The sequence below is a fragment of the Thalassophryne amazonica genome, chromosome 14 (genome assembly GCF_902500255.1).
Source record: "Thalassophryne amazonica chromosome 14, fThaAma1.1, whole genome shotgun sequence".
In the NCBI taxonomy this organism is placed as follows: Eukaryota; Metazoa; Chordata; class Actinopteri; order Batrachoidiformes; family Batrachoididae; genus Thalassophryne; species Thalassophryne amazonica.
The window spans coordinates 98,707,685-98,728,811 of NC_047116.1; the positions used below are offsets into that span (position 1 = coordinate 98,707,685).

The 21,127-nt window shown below is 41.9% G+C and overlaps 1 protein-coding gene across 1 annotated transcript in view; it reads left to right on the forward strand.

Moving 5' to 3' along the window:
- Nucleotides 1–21,127, forward strand: part of itgb5 (integrin, beta 5) — a 161,623-nt gene that overhangs the window by 97,532 nt on the left and 42,964 nt on the right. Inside the window, exons 12-13 of the mRNA XM_034186204.1 lie at nt 8,586–8,808; nt 12,365–12,465. Coding sequence (XP_034042095.1) covers nt 8,586–8,808; nt 12,365–12,465 — 324 coding nt within the window. The remainder of the gene's footprint in view (nt 1–8,585; nt 8,809–12,364; nt 12,466–21,127) is intronic.

A 21,127-nucleotide genomic window follows, 5' to 3' on the forward strand; every position in this document is an offset into this window, starting at 1 on the left:
AGACAGTAAAACTGGTTGTTCAAAATATCTGAATTAATTACTTCTGGTTTGGTATAAGTCATCCAGCAGAATTATACACCACAGTACAATAGTTTGTGGTAAAGTATTACATCACATTAAACCCTAAACCTCGTATAGCCAGAATTCCTTGATGTAATAGTGCTATCACTGAAGTGACTAAACCTTTTCATGTTGAATACCATTTGCTAAAATCTCAGTTTAGACATGATTATTCCAGCATCTTTGTAAAGATTTAACCAGGTGTAGTGTACAGTGTCTTCTGGAGTAGCAAATCCCAAATTAAAATTCTTAGAAACGAACCATCATCGTACCAAAACGTCAATGACAAAATGTTTTGACTCAGCCAGAAATGACAAATTATGATAGTCACATAAGTCAAAATGTTTACTGCAACTAAAAGAAGCGCAAATCTCCCCCAATAAATAAATAAATAAATAAATACATAAATCTGTGCAACACAAACTATACAAAAGTTCCATGTGTCTATAGTCCTGGGGTGGGGGCGCAGGACACACGTCCTGGTCATGCATCGCGTGGATAAGCTCGCCCAGCACGTCAAGGATTGCCCGATTAAACACAGCTTCCACCTCCGTTGCTTCTTCGAGGATCAGTCGGATGTGTCGATCACACTGAACCCAGTTCAGCTTCAACCTCAACATCGCTGGATGGACAGATTCTCCTCCTTTTACTCTTGCCTGGACAATAATGAAGGTAGAAATGGGAAGTGATTAACAAAAGCAAGTTTTAAAAATTTTTATATATATATATATATATATATATATATATATATATATACACATACACACACATATGTACATACAGAGTGACCCCTCCCCCCCAAAAAAGATTTGTAATAAAAAAAAAACCTTTCAGTTTCTCCAGACTTTCAGTTCTGGTACATGGACTGCATTTATATAGCGCTTTTCCATCTGCATCAGATGCTCAAAGCGCTTTACAATTATGCCTCACATTCACCCTGATGTTAGGGTGCTGCCATACAAGGCGCTCACTACGCACCGGGAGCAATAGGGAATTAAATACCTTTCCCAAGGGCCCTTAGTGATTTTCAAAAACACCCTAACCCTCAACACCCTCCTCCTCCCTATACCTTGAAAAAAACGTGCCTATACTTTCATCACACATTGGTGTTAGACCATGGAAGACTAAATTTTGGAGGTGAATTGGATCTGGATCCGGATTCTGGATAAGGATGTTACTTTGTAGACTTTCAAGGATTACATAAAAACTGCTTCACGGATATGACACCACAATGTAATACCAAGATCAAGAAGGCACTATTTAGTTTCATCTTGTGAATGAAATATCACACTGCAACATCTTTATCAGTTGGACCATTCTGGATGAACATGCAATCATTGCATTGTGTTGTGGAATCCGGATCCAGGTCAAGTCTGGGTCACGATGTGAATCACGTTATTTTGAGTCCTAGTTTTAATCTTTCCCAGTTCACAATGTGCTACAGTGCGACTTTTAACACAGATTACAGGGCCGTATATAGGAATGTGAAAGGGGGTTTTCAAATCCTTGAGTTGGGGGTCCAGTGGGGTCGAGGGGCAACGCCCTCATGGGGGGCTCAGAGGGGCGAAGCCCCCCGAAGCAGAAGCTTTTTGGGATTTCGAGGGGTAAAAAGCTACATAAATTTCATTTGAAACCCAAAATGTATCATTTTAGGAAATACATTTTTAGATACAAATAGTCCTTGCTTGGGATTGGATCAGTTGCCATAAGAACCACCCAGGAAGAACTAAGATAACATTAATGCAAACTTTATACCTGCCTGTCGGTTGCGAATGACGCAACTCACAGGTGTGAAAAAACTCACGCATGCGCACGAAGGTTCAAGCTTGGCTGATGCAAGCGCACATGATTCAAATCTATATTTTTTGCAAAAAATAAAAAGGTCGGATAGTTTTCTAACAGACCTCGTATTTAGCAGTATTAATATTTGCGTTTACATTATGAATATGTACGTATATGTAATGCAATAGGGTATTAAAGGCCTTGCCCAAGGGCCCTGAGTGATTTTCCAGTCAGGCGGGGATTTGAACCCATGATCTTCTGGACTCAAGCCCATCACCTCCCCCTTAGTCACTTTGCATAAAAGTTACGTTTTTTCCAAATTTTGCTCCAACAAATGAGACCATTTGGAGCATAATTTGAAAGAACCTGACTTTTATGCAAAGCAACTAAGATAACTGAAATTTTGGGAAAGTGGGATTTTTTATGGCTTTCTTTTCTTTTTGGGGGGGATGTCACCGTGTGTGTGTGTGTGTGGGGGGGGGGGGGGGGTCGAACCCTCCTCGCTTATGGAACTGGATTCTTCAACAAAAACACAATCACATGTTAAATACAGTAATGGCACTAAGTTAGATGTAAACGTTTGTTGTCATGCTGACTTGAGGTGTTTTTCTGTCAGAAGTTAATACTTCCCAATGGGATAAGAAACATTAAACGGTGCTTTCAGGCAGACTACAGACAAAGTCACAAAAAACACTTACCATCCGTCGCTTCCAACAAAGCCGTGGCCGAGTCGCGGTCATCCTGCCTCCGGGTGCTCGTCGGTCGGTGTCCGTAAACAGCATTCCTCGTTGTGGTCCTGTAATCACTTTTAAGCTTTTTCAGCTGTTCTCTGCGTTGCTGTAATGTCCGGTGAGCCGAGTGCTGCCAAAGACTGGGAGATTTTCTCATTTCGGGTCACTTCATCCACCTCTCTTTATTCTCTCCTCCGCCACCAAACACAAACGTCCGCAACTCATCCAAGGACCAGTGCGAGTAAAACAAAAACAAAAAAACCTCGCCGTGAAACGAAAGAAAAATCCGGTTTCTGTAACGCCGCTGTGACTTTAAAAATGGCATGTTTGATTCTCGTCTCGGACGGCGCGCTCATGACTCGTCCAGTGACGCCATTCTCTGACCAATCAGTGGCCGGCAGCCTGTTGACGTCACATTTTAGTAGCTCGGCTCGCTTGGAACCGCTCCTGAGCAGGTACTAAAAAAAGCACCCGGTACCAGGTATTAACCCTAATAGAAAAGCAAAAAAAAAAAAAAACGAGTAGAGTCGAGCCGAGTAGTGCTACTTTTGTGAAGTAGAAAAGCACTTTTAGATTTGGGCGCTCTTCGCCTGCGACTCCCAATGGCGCCACCCCGCGGTCAGTGATATGCGCAGTGGCTCTGGACTACAAATGTCCACTGTCGCAACAGTGGCTGCTGCCGTATTCCGATCCAGCGGAAGTGAGCAAAACTGCACAGTTGACGCGGTGAATGATAAAACTGAAGTGTGTAAAGTGAACCTGCTAAAATCGAGGCAGTGAATGAAAACATTCAACATTAAATCGAGTACAGCAAATGATACAACTGAAGTGGGTAAAGTAGCGGTACTAAAATCGAGGCAGTGAATTAAATTAGCCAATGTTATATTTTTAAGACATAATATTTATAAGATTAATATTTACCATAATGTGATTTTAATGGCATCCAACGATTAACGATTCTAATTTTCAAAGGGGCAATATTAATCAGATGTTTACGTCACTCATTTTCATGTTTAGTACTTCACATCTTCCATTTATATCAAGTCCAGTTTTACCCTTTTGATTTTTTAACCACATTCAATATTTACTGCTTTCACTTTTAACCACATTAATTGTTTTACTGCTTTCATTTTTACCGCAGTCTGTTTTACTGTGTTCATATTTACCACATTCAATGTTTCAATTAATTTTGATCACTTTGACCCTTGTACCCGGGAGCTTATAAATCCCCAGGTGACAATCAGCCGATCACGAACAGGTGTGCATGGAAGGGACCAGAAACGGGGCATGGCCAGAGAGAGAGAGAAAATGTCAGACTGACCCAGGCAGTAAAATTCCAACAAGAAAAGAACACACAGAAAAGCAATACATGAGGAAAAAGGGGAAAGACACAAACAGACCAAAAGCAGAAAATCAAATAAACTGTCAGACCCTGATACACAGGTGACAGTGGTAAGGAAAAACTCCCTGTGAGGAAGAAACCTCAAGCAGACCAGACTCAAAGGGGTGACCCTCTCCTTGGGCCATGCTACCGGCACAAATTACAGAACAATTCACAAAACGAATATATGGAAAATGTTGCCGTGCGCAGGACAGGAGGGTTTCCGGAACACATTCCATATCCATCTCTGGGTGGAGTCTCACCTCAAACAGAGAGAAAAACAGAATCAGGCATCAGAAAGACAAGAAATACTGCATAATTTGCCAGCATTAAACAACAAGAAAAACAGAAGAAATACTAAGGTGATTGCCGGCCGCTAGCCCTAAGCTTCACTAAAAGACCCAGAATTTAGGTAAAGTTGAGGCCGAAGCCCACTCCAATTACTAATAACATGAATTAAAAGAGTAAAAAGCGTAAAACAAAACTGTACCAGTATGCTAGCCATATGAGAGGGAAAATAAGTGCATCTTAAGTCTGGACTTGAAAGTCTCCACAGAATCTGTTTTATTGATGCAGGGAGATCATTCCACAGAACAGGGGCACGATAAGAGAAAGCTCTGTGACCCGCAGACTTTTTATTCACCTTAGGGACACAAAGTAGTCCTGCACCCCGAGAATGCAAAGCCCAGGCCGGTACGTAAGGTTTAATTAGGTCAGCTAGGTAGGGAGGTGCCAGTCTGTGAACAATTTTATAGACTAGTAGCAGAACCTTAAAATCTGATCTCACTGGGACAGGAAGTGAAGGGATGCCAAAATGGGTGTAATGTCGAACTTTCTGCTTCGTGTCAAAAGTCTGGCAGCAGCATTTTGAACCAATTGGAGAGCCCTAATGCTGGACTGCAGTAAACCAGAAAATAGAACATTGCAGGAGTCCAATCTAGAAGAGACAAACGCATGGATCAGGGTCTCAGCATCAGCCATAGACAGGATGGGACGAATCTTTGCTATATTTCGCAGATGGAAGAAAGCAGTCCTAGTAATATTTCTAATGTGGAGGTCAAAGGACAACGTAGGATCAAAAATTACCCCAAGGTTCCTCAGTTTGTTAGTGTGATGTATGACACACGAGCCTAGGCTAAGTGTTAGCTGGTAAAATAGATGCTGATGTCTCACTGGACCAAGAACCATCATTTCAGTCTTATCAGAGTTTAAAAGTAGGAAGTTTTTAGACATCCACCGTCTCACTGATGCAAGGCAATCTTCTAAGGATTTTATGTGGATGAAATTACCAGCAGTTATCGGCATATATAACTGAGTGTCATCTGCATAGCAGTGAAAGGTAATCCCAAAATGCCGCAATATGTGCCCAAGGGGTGCTGTATAAAGGGAGAAAAGCAGAGGGCCTAAGACAGACCCCTGTGGAACCCCAAATTTCATGTCATTAAGGTTAGAGGTCGTGTTATTGTACAAAACACAGTGAGAACGACTGGTCAAGTATGACGTCAGCCATGCAAGGGCACTCCCAGTAATCTCAAAATGATTTTCCAGCCTATCAAGTAGAATATGATGATCCACAGTATCAAACGCAGCACTGAGATCTATCAGCACAAGTACTGTAGTGGTGTCTGAATTCAGTGTAAGCAGAAGATCATTCACCACTTTAGTGAGAGTCGTCTCTGTGAAATGATATTTTCTAAAAGCAGACTGCAGTGGCTCAAAGAGATTATTCTCGGTAAGATAGTCTACAAGCTGCTGTGAAACCACTTTTTCCAGAATTTTTGAGCACAATGATACATTTGATATCATTTCAATACACTAGGGTCAAGATTAGTTTTCTTAAGTAATGGTTTAATCACTGCAGATTTAAAACATTTAGGAACAGATCCAGAAGTTAAAGAAAGATTAATAATTTCCAGCACAGTCAACCCAAGAGTGGGCCACAGGTCCTTAAACAGTTTTGTTGGTATAGGATCAAATAAACAGGTTGTGCTTTTTGTTGACATTACGAGTTTTGTCAGCATGCCTAGTGAGATACTATCAAATTCTCTAAATCTAGGTAATACTTCAGTAATGGCGCCCACCTCAATAGCAGGGTGTAGTGGCTGTGTTAAGGCATGCTAGGATATGTTTAACCTAATGTCATCTATTTTCTTCTCACAGTAATCCAGGAAATCTTGTGCTTGTAAAAGGAGAGCGAACTACAGATGGTTGTGCATGTATAAGTGTTGCCACCGTGTCGAAAAAGAACTTTGAGTTATGCTTGTTTTTGTTGATCAAATCAGAGTAGTAAGTCCACTTTGTAGCCAATATTGCGTGCTTATAGTCTAAGATAGCATCACGCCATGCAAGGTGGAATACTTCTAATTTTGAACGCCATTTTCTGTCATTTCCGAACCAAGGTGACTGTGTTTTGGGGGCGGCATGGTTTTAACACAGGTGGTGCAATCATGTCGAGTGTAGTTTTGAGCACTGAGTTTAAACTATCCACAAGCCTGTCTACTGGTTGGGTATTTGTCAAATGTGAAGCTAAGACATCAGGCAGGCTAGCTTTGAGTTCAGTCTTAGTTAAGGAGTTGATACATCGCCGTAGTGATATATAAGGTTGTTGTTCCACTAAACACTGTAGCGAAACCATAAACTTAATAAGTGAGTGATCAGAGACCACTGATGTAAGAGGCATGATGTCAGTATTCTTGACAGCAATACCACGTGCGAGAACCAAATCCAGGGTACTTCCACTAATTTGCGTCAAGTCCTGAATGTATTGCTAAAATCCTAATGCATCCACAAATTCCATAAATGATTTGCAGAGGGGATCAGAAGGCCTATTTATATGCATATCAAAGTCACCAATAATCAGAATGTTATCTGCACTAGTTGACAAGGTAGAGATGAATGCACCAAATTCATCTAAGAATTCAGAATATGAGCCAGGGTGTTGTGGGCTGGGGTGTTTGGCTGGCTTGGTTTTTGTTTTCTGTTTCTCCCACCAGGTGGTATGCATTCAGGACTGAGTGGCTGAGCATTAGGACCTCACCCTGAACACCTGAGGCTTGTTTTCACATGCAGGTCATCAGGACTCACAGCTGTGGTGTATTTTGTCTTAATCAGAGATTGCTGCATTTAAACCTTGAATGCACAGTGTGTGATTGCCAGAGACTCGACCTTGTGAGCAGACGTGTGAGATCGACGTCAGGAGAACAATATCACCATTACGGATGCAGAGACCGCTCCAGGTTTGACGCCACAGTCTGTGAAGGAGGATTGGGTGAGGTCTCACGCTCTTCAGCACACTTCCTGAGGTAATTCGGTTTTTGGTGACTTTTATGAAGTAATGACAGTGGATTTGGTGTCCCTCACACCTTGTGTTAGTGAGCTGTCACGTTATGCTAATTGTCTAATCAGCTTCTGCTGCAGTGGAGATTTGAACTGAGTTGTTCCGTGCCTGCAGGGTAAGAAGCTGATGTATAGATTTAAGCCAGGAAGTGTTTGCTGATTGCGTGCACCTTTGAGTTGTGTCTCTCTGTGTGGAGTTGGACTCACCTCATGTTTTCGTTCTTCACAGACTTGGTTTGTCGCGGCCACCTGGGGGGTGTCGGCGGGGTCCCTGGGTCCGAACTGCTGTGGCTCTGGACTGTTTGCGCTGTTGAGAGTGCGCCGTGTTTCCACCTCACCAGACCGCGGACTGTTTAGTTGTTTAGCACTGCACACACTGTTATGTTTATTAAATTCTGTTATCTTTTGAACCGTGCTCTGCTTATTTTATGCTGGGTCCTTTCAAACGCTGGGTCGGTCCTCCGACCGCGTCCAAAACATAACACAGGGGCCTATATACAGTGGTAAAGTAATATGGCTAAGTTTTATTCTTATGACCTTGGCAATACGTAACATTGTGGGCAGAGTGGAGAATCAAATGAGAGATGAGTTCAAATCCTGCTCACACTGCCTTTCTCTGTCCTTGGACAAGACGCTTTATCCACATTGTCTCAGTCCACCCAGCTCTGGGCTCTGGCCTCACCTGGGGGAATAACCTGCGTCAGACTGGAGTCCAGTCCACATGGCGTCGCAAACGCTGATCCACTTCACCTTACAGAATCCAGAGATAAGCACCAACAGGCCTCAGGTCTGATACAGGATTATGTCAAGATGATCAGTTATTCTTCCCATGTACCTTTTATAAAAATGGTGAACGAAAAGATGTTTCTGCTTTTCTAGTCACCCATTGGTTCCAAAGCATCGGATGATAAAAGGTGCACTCTGATAGGTTGTCTGCTCGGCTCACTTCCCATGCTGTGCAGTATGTCCACACTATCCAAGTTGTGGTCTGCAGAAAATTTTTTTCCAAATGTGGTGCTTCGTGCTCCAGCTAAAGTCGCACCTCTCACATGCTGTGGAGTGATTATACACACACACACGGCTATGCCTTCTTAACCCGATCCATCACAGCCACGCGCTGCAAACACAGGAGCATGTCTGAGTCTTTGTCTTTGTATTTGCTTCCTTCTGAATGCTGCCTTTGGGTGTTGTTAGATGTGTTGAGCGTGTCTGTGGGTACCTGTCTTCCTCAGGCAGATCCTACGCTCCACCCCCATGCTTCACCCCACGCTGATGTCCTCTGTGTTCTTTCACAGGCCGAGGAGAGTGTCACTGTGGGGAGTGTAAGTGCTACGCTGGTTACATTGGTGACAACTGTAACTGCTCCACAGCCACAGCATCCTGCATTTCTGATGACGGACAGATGTGTAGTGGGCGGGGCAGCTGTGTCTGTGGCCGCTGCCAGTGCGCCGAGCCAGGAGCCTTTGGAGACACATGTGAAAAATGTCCCACCTGTCCCGATGCATGTGGCACTAAAAGGTACCGGGTGATTTGTGAAACAAACTGCACTTATTTCACACGTTCATGGTCAAAGCACTTCACAGTGATGCCTCACATTCTGGGCAGCACGGTGGCTTAGTGGTTAGCACTGGCGCCTCACAGCAAGGAGGTCATGGGTTCAATTTCCACCTGTGGCCTTTCATTCACATTTAAAGACATGCAGGTTATGTGAATCGGAAACATTATACTTGTCCAGGTCTCCCTTGCAAAAGAGCTCTTGAGCTCAGTGAGACTAACCTGGTTAAATAAAGGTTAAATTAAATTCAAATTCTCACTCACACTCTCACTCACTCTCTCACACACACACACACACAGACGCGCCAGTGTCTTTTCAGTCCCAGTCCCTCCTGTCTTACTGTATGGTTGTTAGACTTTGACTTCAGTAATAACTAGGTGTCTTTGGTACCAGGCCTCTTGGAGGATCCCACTGGAATGACTCTGTGTCCAGTGAACGGATACAGATTCAGATTCTATGTAGTCTTTGTAACAGGTACAGTGAAAGGTCAGGTGCAGCCTTTCAGTGCAAATAGAAACCTGAGTGAACCACACGCAGACTTAAAAGGTCTGGAGAAGAAAAGAAAAATAAACCTAAAATTTAACAGAATGAAAGAGGTATGTCCAGAGCACAAATTTAAAAAATATATAACTATGTAGTAGCAAAAAAGAGATTACATATTAAAAAAAAGAGAAAAGTATATACAAAACTGTGGCTATTACACAAAAATAAATATTTCACTCATTCCAAGTGTGTCATGTGACCTGGCTGTTTGGTTCCAGTGGTATTCAAAGCTCTAACAGCAGTTGGGTAGAAACTGTTTTTCAGTCTATTTTCACTCTTTTGTACTTAGTGAGACTCAGATGAGGAGAATCACTGACACTGTAAAGAAGTTTCTCTGGACATGGTCCAGGACACAGGTGTCTCGGTGTTGAGGACCCCAGTGACTGGAGAAGGTCATGGACACGCCCACATTTCAGCTAGCCATGGACTGACTGGGATTTGAACCAAGAACCCTCTGGTCAATCTGGACAGGTGTCTGTGCCTGACTCCTGTGATCTTGGAGCGGTCCGTAGTGATGCTTTCTTGTCTTTAACAGAGAACACATGACGTCAGCAGACAAAAGATACCTTTTGTCTAAAACAGAGAAGCATGAGCACATCACCCCTGTGCTCTGCACCTTACACTGGCACCCTGTCAGCTTTTGTGTTAAATATAAAGTTTTGCTGATTGTTTTTAAGTGTCTGCACCGTATAGGCCCAATGGATCTGAGTGAGCTCTTGCAGCCGTACACTCCACATAGGGCCCTGAGGTCAGCTGACCAGCTTCTCCTGGCTGTTCCTAAAGCCAGGCTTAAATCCAGAGGTGACAGAGCCTTTTCTGTGGCAGCACCACGACTCTGGAACAGTCTTCCTCTGTCTGTCAGGTCCTCAGAGTCTGTGGGACAGTTTACGTCCAGACTGAAAACTCATCTCTTTTCTCTGGCTTTCAGCACTGGCTAAGTGGTGTTTGCTTTGCTCTGCTATTTTGCTCTGTATTTTTAAATTTGTTATTCTTTTCCTTTTGTTAATATTTTACAGTTTTGTATTGCTGTTACTGTGAAGCACTTTGGTCAGCTGCAGCTGTGTTTAAATGTGCTATATAAATAAACTTGAATTGAATTGAAAAGAGAATGTTCAAAGACTTTCAATAAATGAGCAATAACTTTCCTAATATCCTCTGACTAATATCCTTATCAAAAAGATTCTGTGGTGTCTACACTGGACAACTGAGTCCATGTTATTTATGAAGTTCAGCTGATTGTCAAACACTGCCCCCAGATATTTTTAAGACTCCATAATCTGCATGTTTTCGAAGAGTGTAACACCATCTGTATATTCAGTGTTCAAGTCAAGAATCATTTCTTTAGATTTTGACACATTAAGATCGAGGTAACAAACCCAGGTACTACAGGACCAGGATGAGACTTTGAGCCTCACAGTAAAGAGAAGATATCAGAGAACTTAACAAGAAGCATGTTCTCCTGAGACATCCTCCAGCTGTCAGTGGACATGACAAACAGAAGCCCCAAGGTCAGCCTATGTTTGACGCAGTCGTGTTGGACATTTATCCATTCACAAAGACCCTCTGACCCCTGAGGTCAACTTATTTGACTCAGTCGTGTTGGACATTTGTCCATTTACAAAGATCCCCTGACCCCTGAGGTCAACCTGTTTGACTCAATCGTGTTTAGGGATAGTTATTGATAAGATTTTATCAATATCGATTCCCCTTATCAATACCTCTTGTGAATTTTCCATGTACTAAAAGTAGGCTTTACAGATTTTCTATGTCAACAACATTTTATTAAGTCTTAAAGTAAATAAATATGAAATTGGTCACTGGATTCTTAAACTCTGGACATAATCTGTAGTTTTTGTCAAAAGCATTTCCTTTCAGACATTATTGGCATGAATGTCTCTCCATACGTCTGAGCTGAGCTCTTGCAGCCGGCTGCGCTGCACATCAGGATGTAATTCATAAAGAAAGAAGGGCATCTCATTTGGAGAGAAAAAAAAAGTTTGGTCATTTGTAGTTGTCTGTACAACATTAAACCAGAGATTTGCTTTGAAGTTATTAATTCTGACCAAAATCTATCTTTCCAACTTTATTCATCAGAGAGCTGTGTAGTGTTTGGAGCCATGCAGTTAGTCCCACAAATCAGAGGATATCATTATTATTATTTTTATTATTATTATTATTATTAGTAGTAGTAGTAGTAGTAGTAGTATTTCCTTTACCTGATGGACAACTTCAGGTTACACACCGGCAAAGGGAGTACAGCTCACGCCAGAGAATAATCGCGTAAAACTCCGGTGTGGAACGGAGAACAATTCTTGTTTCTTGCCCAAGTCAGTGACTTTAATCTGCACAATGGTGACTCACAATTGGCATCTTTAAATGGCTTTGAAAGGGGTTAATGAAGAAATTGTGGACCTACCGCTTCTGAAAAGGAGCAAAGCAGAGAGCCAGTGAAGCAGCGGGTCGCAGCGCTGCTTCATTGCTTCGAGCAGACCTGTTGCAAAATCAACGTAGAGAAATTATCCTTTTTCCGACACACACCCTCAAAAACAACAGTCGCTCTGTCGTAATTTGAACTGAACCAATAAGGGAATCAAGCAAAAAGGCTATTGATGGTGGATCAAATCATTTCTTATCGATTCTTAACAGGAACCGGTGTTTGATACCCAACCCTAATTGTGTTGGACAATTGTCCATTCACATAGACCCCCTCACCCTAACCGTTAGGTCAACCTCTAATTGACATAATCTTGTTGGACATTTGCCCACTCACAAAAACCCACTGACCCTAACCATGAGGTCAACCTCTTTGACTCATTTGTGGTGGACAATTGTCCATTCACATAGACACCCTCACCTTAACCCTGAGGTCAAAGCCAGGAATTATCACTGGCTGAGTAAAACAATGAAAACAAAAGCGTGGGGGCAGCTTGTGTGTTTGGCGTGCTAAAGGTTATTTGTGTTTGGTTTCTGGTGCAGGGAGTGCATTGAGTGCCGGCTTTTCAGTTCTGGACGTTTGGCTGACAATCAAACATGCGAGCGTCTGTGTAAGGACGAAATCATCACTGTGGAAGCACTCAGTGAGTACACACACACACACACACACACACACACACACACACACACACACACACACACACACACACACACACACACAGAGAGAGAGAAATGACCATTCTGCTTTAACTAGAGCAGTATCACAAAGCACCTCTAACCAAGGAACACTCAGACACCAGTCTAGGAAGTACCAGGACTGGTTTGATGAGAATGACCAGGTCCTCCAAAGGCTCATCAACCAAAAGTGAAATGCTTTCCTTGACCTCCAAAAAAAATCTGACTATGCAAGAAAAAATGTCTCAGTTCCAGCAAAACAAAACAACTCTACAAAATGAAACTCACAAACTGAAAAATAAAAGGTGTCTCAATTAAGCTGCAGAAATCCAAGCCCTTGCTGACAGAAATGACAGCAGGGGCTTTCTCAATGCCACCAAAGCAATCTACAGCACCTCCACCCAAGGACAAACACCTCTTTAGTCCAAGAAAGACCTGACCCTGTTGAAGACTAAAGTTGACATCAGTGCTCAATGGAAAGAACACTTTGAAGACCTCTTGAACAAAAAGCAATCGTAGAAGAGGAAGAAGTGATCATATTATTGTTTGGGGTGATAGGGTTCTAATAAAGAACAGTTTGCACCATGTGTCACGCTTACTTATCACATTACAGGGTAACATATGCCACCTGCCATTGAATTCAATGGATGTCAACCTTGTTTGACCTTTACTTTGGAGACCAAACATTCAACACAGTCAAAACTATTCCATTTATTAATCCTTTTATTTTAACCAATAATTTGCATCTTTTTTTTTCTTTTTTACTGAAATTGGAGCAACTTTAACTTTTTACCCCTGTACAAACTGAAACTGACCTTTGTCACCATTTTTGCTGCTTTGACCCCATAACTCCAGAACATTCTGTTACAGATAGTCCAAACTATACCTTTTTGGAATTATGATCAGACACATAATGTGATATAGTTTTTAACATGATTGGAGCATTTTTTTACATTTTGACCTCTGTGTAATTCTTCATTGACCCCTTGCTGTCTACAGCTACCACCCTGTGATGGTTATCATACATTTTTGTGTAGGCCATGGTACACTGAGGCTAGATTCTAAGTGTTGTTTGGTCACCTTCAGTGGTACCAGTCAAGTCAAAATTGATGACTGGCTCATGGACTATTACCCTTAAAGGCATGAAAAACAACATAGTACCAGAGGAAGACAACATTCCCTTTGAGGTTGTGTAGGCAAAAATGATTTTAAGTCAAAGTGTCTGAGGCTGTTTGTGGAAATAAAGTCAAGAAATTGGCAGTTTACAATAACAGACTTTTAATTTGAGGCCTCAAAGACACACCACAATAATTAAAAACCTGAATAACAGGATTTTGAATATGTATGTGTGCCCAGCATTTGTGAGAGAGCTGTTTTGTACATTTAGAGAAAGGCGGGGGCACAGCAAACAGTCACATACCCATTTTTCAGTAAGTGAAACTTCGAGTTTCACATGAAAGCTCTTGCTGAATAGTCAGGGCTCGAAATAGTACATGCATGTGCTAGTTTGTGCACGTGTTATTCGAGTGGTGCACGTAATTTTTTACTCCACTGGCACTGGTGCAAGTAACTTTATCCAAGTTTTAGCAACTATAAGCACCAGTAGAATGAACCAATAAAGGAATAAATATGGAAAAAACTATTTCCAGTGTGTTGTCTTCGTCTTCCCTGCGTTTTATGACTCACACACACACAGAGCAAATTGCTGTGCTTTATTTGTTGTGTTCATGCGCGCACATGTAAACAAAGAAAAGAAAAAAACTGGCTGGTTGTGGTTCCCGCTCTCTCTCTCCCCCTCAAAATCTGTCATCATTGTGTTATAAACCAATCACCATTTGTTTTATTATACATCTGTGTAGTTAATAAAATTATCTTCACAGACGATTAGTTCACGCGTACACGTGAAAAAATAACTGGCTGCTGCCACGGTTCCTTTACGGAAGCCACTTTTTTGTGGCCATGATAATTTGTGCACACGTTTTCCTTTAATTGAGTCCTTGAATTAATAAAACGTTCGCACGTTTTCCTTTCGTTCAAAATGAACTTCATAATGAGGGGGAGACACTTCACCCTCAGCATCCTTTTTAATGTGCTTAAACTCCAGATGATGCCATGCTGGGTAGCTGGAGTTCTCTGTATGTCCTTGTACGCCCAAACCATGATGATACACCCTGACTGGATCCATTTCTAATGGAGAAATGTATTACAATGTCTCCTGGTTTGTTGGCTAATAGCCAGCATTTATGCATCAAGACAATATTGAGTGCACGTTTTACAAATTGTGGCCACGTTTAAGTACGTCATGTCCTTGTTTCACTCAAACGATGCTTAAAACGTGCGCACAGTATAATAAAACGTGTGCACAGCATAATAAAACGTGGTTGTGCAATTAATTTTTTTTTTTTTGGTGCAAGTATTTTTTTGTGATTAGCACCAGTGCAAGTAGATTAAAAAATGTATTTTGACCCCTGATAGTGAATGTTATCACAGTTTTCGGCCTTGGAGGAGAGACGGTGAGTTTTATCAGTGCAGCTGCAAAGCTGCAACATTACATAAAGACAGTGAGCACAGTTTAGGATGCAAAGTTTTAGGCAGGCTATGTGTAAGAAATTAAATGAATAATTTTGACACTGTAAGATCTTTGAATAAGGAGGTTCCTTTCTCCAATGCCGACTGCACCAACTATTCATCAAAATCTAGACTCAAGAAGAAATACCAGCAAAGAAAGAATCCATGATTGTCACCATCTACAAGCGGAAAAGCGACAAGTCTGACTATGGATTCATCACGGAATCTCCTTACTGTGTACTGCAGGAACAGTTATTGCACAGATTGCCATCAACCGTCTGAGACCACTAGCAGAAAACATCCTTCCTGAAACCCATAGTGACTTACAACCATCAAGCAGGACAACAGACTTGACAAAGGCGTTCAGCAGCATCTCCCGCACACTTCTGTGGAAGATTCATAGCAAAGCGGGCTGTCCAGAAAAATTCATCAAGATACTGAGGATTCTCCATGATGAAATATATGCCAAAGTTCTGGTAAATGGCACAAAAACTGAAACCTTCAGCGTTCAGTCAGGAGTAAAGCAGGACTGTGTCATTACCCCTACACTCTTCATCATCTTTGTGGCAACAATCCTCCACTTGATCAAGGACAAGGTGCCACCATTAATTGATATAGTGTACAGAATGGATGGAAAGCTGTTCAGCCTGAGCAGTCTGAGAGCCAAGAAGAAAATCACCACCGCTTTGCTCCTGAACTTCCAGTATGCTGATGATCACAGCATGTCATCCTTTACGGAAGAAGGTCTTGAGAAAATCCTTGAAATGTTTGATGAAGATCCAATACCAACTCAAGTGTGCAGGAACTGCCTTCAACAGGCTTTGCAGCCATGTTTTCACAAAGCACACTTCCAGATGAGCCTTGAGGGAAGGTAGACGTGTCTCCTGAGGACTCTTATATTTACCTGTAAATTTAGTCGACAATGAACCTTTAGCAGATGTGCGCTGTGTAAGTTATATGAGGACAGTTGGAAAGTGAGCTTTTCTATTATTTTGGTCGAGTTTTACGGAATGTTTTTTCAGAAGAAGCATGCCTCCAAAGAAAGCTAACGAGCAAGCAACAGGTGCCGCTAGCTGTACTAAAGCTAAAGAACCTGCAGACACTGTGGAGCAATCCACAGTTTTGCAAGCAATTGAAGCCATGAGATCTGAACTTTTGGCTAAAATGGACGAGAATGCTGACATCCAAAATGACCTGATGCACAGACAAAACGATATGCTCAGGGAAGAGATGAAAGTGGCTAAGGAGCAAGCTAATATTAAGGTTTGCATACTTGATGAGCGCACAACGAGCCTAGAGGAGGCTACCAACACGCACTCTGATCTGTTAGCTAACTTGGAGACAAGTTTCGGAGTTGAAGAAAGATATACTCAGCTTAAAGGTAAAGGCTGAGGATCTTGAAGGGCGATTGCGCAGATGCAACTTGCGCATTTTTGGAATTAAAGAAGGTCGGGAAAAGGGAGCCAAAATGAGTACTTTCATTGCGGGACTTTTGCAAGAAGTGATGAAGCTTGATACACCACCGATGATAGACTGTGCCCATCGTACACTACAACAGAGCCCAGCCAGGGACCAGCTACCGAGAGCCTTCGTGGTAAAGTGCCATTACTACCAGGAAAAGGAAAATATTTTACGAAAAGCTGTAGTATCTCAAAGGCTTGTATCGGGGGGAGGTGACATCATCAGAGTGTTTCCCGACTACACGCAGTCAGTGGCCCGACAGAGAGCAGCCTTTAGACCGGTGAAACAACTACTGCAACTCTGCAGTGGTGTGAGCTTTGGACTTTTGTACCGTGCATAGTTGATAATCACTACATCAGATAGCGAACAGAGGTCTTTCACTGACCCGAAGCAGGCTACAGACTTTGTTAAAGGACTTACAGTATCGTAATTCAGATTATTGTTGACTAAGTTTACCTCGTGCCAAAATGCTCTAACTTATCAACCTACTAATTTGTGTTGGGCAGTTGATACATTTATTGTTATGGTTATGGAGATACTATAAGACTTCATGGTTAGGCTTACTGTTCTGATAGGCATAATTATATATGTTTACATTCTGTTTATTTTCTGTATTTCATTTGGTTTCTATTTTTAGGCATTTGTTTTTATTTCTCTAGTACTGTTATTGCTTTGCTTAATATGAGGCTGAGATCCCAGCATTTCCATTTTTGGTCAGTATAATTGTAGGTATATTTAATTGACTTTAACTTTATTTATTTATTTATTTATTTTTCTTATTTTATTCCTCACAGTGTTTCAGCTGTTAAGGTTTACATTTACACAGTTATATAGTTTGGTTAATATGTGTTTTTTGTTGATTCTAATTCTTGCAGCTTTAAAGTGGATATGACACTTTACGACAACATAGTCTTATTACATCAATCAATCAATCAATCAATTTTTTTATATAGCGCCAAATCACAACAAACAGTTGCCCCAAGGCGCTTTATATTGTAAGGCAAGGCCATACAATAATTATGTAAAACCCCAACGGTCAAAACGACCCCCTGTGAACAAGCACTTGGCTACAGTGGGAAGGAAAAACTCCCTTTTAACAGGAAGAAACCTCCAGCAGAACTAGGCTCAGGGAGGGGCAGTCTTCTGCTGGGACTGGTTGGGGCTGAGGGAGAGAACCAGGAAAAAGACATGCTGTGGAGGGGAGCAGAGATCGATCACTAATGATTAAATGCAGAGTGGTGCATACAGAGCAAAAAGAGAAAGAAACAGTGCATCATGGGAACCCCCCAGCAGTCTACGTCTATAGCAGCATAACTAAGGGATGGTTCAGGGTCACCTGATCCAGCCCTAACTATAAGCTTTAGCAAAAAGGAAAGTTTTAAGCCTAATCTTAAAAGTAGAGAGGGTGTCTGTCTCCCTGATCTGAATTGGGAGCTGGTTCCACAGGAGAGGAGCCTGAAAGCTGAAGGCTCTGCCTCCCATTCTACTCTTACAAACCCTAGGAACTACAAGTAAGCCTGCAGTCTGAGAGCGAAGCGCTCTATTGGGGTGATATGGTACTACGAGGTCCCTAAGATAAGATGGGACCTGATTATTCAAAACCTTATAAGTAAGAAGAAGAATTTTAAATTCTATTCTAGAATTAACAGGAAGCCAATGAAGAGAGGCCAATATGGGTGAGATATGCTCTCTCCTTCTAGTCCCCGTCAGTACTCTAGCTGCAGCATTTTGAATTAACTGAAGGCTTTTTATCAATCAATCAATCAACTTTTTTCTTATATAGCGCCAAATCACAACAAACAGTTGCCCCAAGGCGCTCCACATTGTAAGGCAAGGCCATACAATAAATATGAAAAACCCCAACGGTCAAAACGACCCCCTATGAGCAAGCACTTGGCCACAGTGGGAAGGAAAAACTCCCTTTTAACAGGAAGAAACCTCCAGCACAACCAGGCTCAGGGAGGGGCAGTCTTCTGCTGAGACTGGTTGGGGCTGAGGGAAAGAACCAGGAAAAAGACATGCCGAGAAGTGGGGCAGAGATCGATCACTAATGATTAAATGCAGAGTGATGCATACGGAGCAAAAAGAGAAAGAAACAGTGCATCATGGGAACCCCCCACAGTCTATGTCTAAAGCAACATAACCAAGGGATGGTCCAGGGTCACCCGATCCAGCCCTAACTATAAGCCTTAGCGAAAAGGAAAGTTTTAAGCCTAATCTTAAAAGTAGAGAGGGTATCTGTCTCCCTGATCTGAATTGGGAGCTGGTTCCACAGGAGAGGAGCCTGAAAGCTGAAGGCTCTGCCTCCTATTCTACTCTTACAAACCCTAGGAACCACAAGTAAGCCCGCAGTCTGAGAGCGAAGCGCTCTAATGGGGTAATATGGTACTACGAGGTCCCTAAGATAAGATGGGACCTGATTATTCAAAACCTTATAAGTAAGAAGAAGAATTTAAAATTCTATTCTAGAATTAACAGGAAGCCAATGAAGAGAGGCCAACACGGGTGAGATATGCTCTCTCCTGCTAGTCCCCGTCAGTACTCTAGCTGCAGCATTCTGAACCAACTGAAGGCTTTTTAGGGAACTTTTAGGACAACCTGATAATAATGAATTACAATAGTCCAGCCTAGAGGAAATAAATGCATGAATTAGTTTTTCAGCATCACTCTGAGACAAGACCTTTCTGATTTTAGAGATATTGCGTAAATGCAAAAAGGCAGTCCTACATATTTGTTTAATATGCGCTTTGAATGACATATCCTGATCAAAAATGACTCCAAGATTTCTCACAGTATTACTAGAGATCAGGGAAATGCCATCCAGAGTAACGATCTGGTTAGACACCATGCTTCTAAGATTTGTGGGGCCAAGTACAATAACTTCAGTTTTATCTGAGTTTAAAAGCAGGAAATTAGAGGTCATCCATGTCTTTATGTCTGTAAGACAATCCTGCAGTTTAGCTAATTGGTGTGTATCCTCTGGCTTCATGGATAGATAAAGCTGGGTATCATCTGCGTAACAATGAAAATTTAAGCAATACCGTCTAATAATACTGCCCAAGGGAAGCATGTACAAAGTGAACAAAATTGGTCCTAGCACAGAACCTTGTGGAACTCCATAATTAACTTCAGTCTGTGAAGAAGATTCCCCATTTACATGAACAAACTGTAATCTATTAGACAAATATGATTCAAACCACCGCAGCGCAGTGCCCTTAATACCTATGACATGCTCTAATCTCTGTAATAAAATTTTATGGTCAACAGTATCAAAAGCAGCACTGAGGTCCAACACAACAAGCACAGAGATAAGTCCACTGTCCGAAGCCATAAGAAGATCATTTGTAACCTTCACTAATGCTGTTTCTGTACTATGATGAATTCTAAAACCTGACTGAAACTCTTCAAATAGACCATTCCTCTGCAGGTGATCAGTTAGCTGTTTTACAACTACCCTCTCAAGAATCTTTGAGAGAAAAGGAAGGTTGGAGATTGGCCTATAATTAGCTAAGATAGCTGGGTCAAGTGATGGCTTTTTAAGTAATGGTTTAATTACTGCCACCTTAAAGGCCTGTGGTACATAACCAACTAACAAAGATAGATTGATCATATTTAAGATTGAAGCATTAAATAATGGTAGGACTTCCTTGAGCAGCCTGGCAGGAATGGGGTCTAATAAACATGTTGATGGTTTGGATGAAGTAACTAATGAAAATAACTCAGACAGAACAATCGGAGAGAAAGAGTCTAACCAAATACCGGCATCACTGAAAGCAGCCAAAGATAACGATACATCTTTGGGATGGTTATGAGTAATTTTTTCTCTAATAGTCAAAATTTTGTTAGCAAAGAAAGTCATGAAGTCATTACTAGTTAAAGTTAATGGAATACTCAGCTCAATAGAGCTCTGACTCTTTGTCAGCCTGGCTACAGTGCTGAAAAGAAACCTGGGGTTGTTCTTATTTTCTTCAATTAGTGATGAGTAGAAAGATGTCCTAGCTTTACGGAGGGCTTTTTTATAGAGCAACAAACTCTTTTTCCAGGCTAAGTGAAGATCTTCTAAATTAGTGAGACATGTAACAAAGGTTATATAATTCGGTCAACCTAAGCATTTTGGGAAAATGGACGCGATTCTCCCGTTATATATAACATTTGAACATCCCACCACTGAAAAATGTGCACGCCCCGTGACCAGCTTCCCGCTGAGTACCAAGCCTAAAATACGTCACTACGTGTAGACCGTATCGGCTCACGCGCCTGGCGGCCGTTGTTTACACTTTTTTTAGCGGCAGAAACTTTGATTAAACACAGCTCTCAGGGACTTGTTTGTCGATATGCCTGATCAGTGTGTCGCAGCATATTCCACAAACACAAGGGCGAAAGGTTTTAGCCTTTTCAAGTCCAGGCAGATTGATTGAAAGCCGCGATGTTGTGTGATGCACGAAATGTCAGGCTGCCACTCGCTCCGCTCTCACATCCGCATTTGCTCCAGACAGCAGTCACTTTCCTTTACCGTCTCCATGTTCTCGCACCACTCACAGGAACACATAAAAGGTCAACCCCAAATATGTTCACAATAATCTTGAAATGGTCAAGGAACTT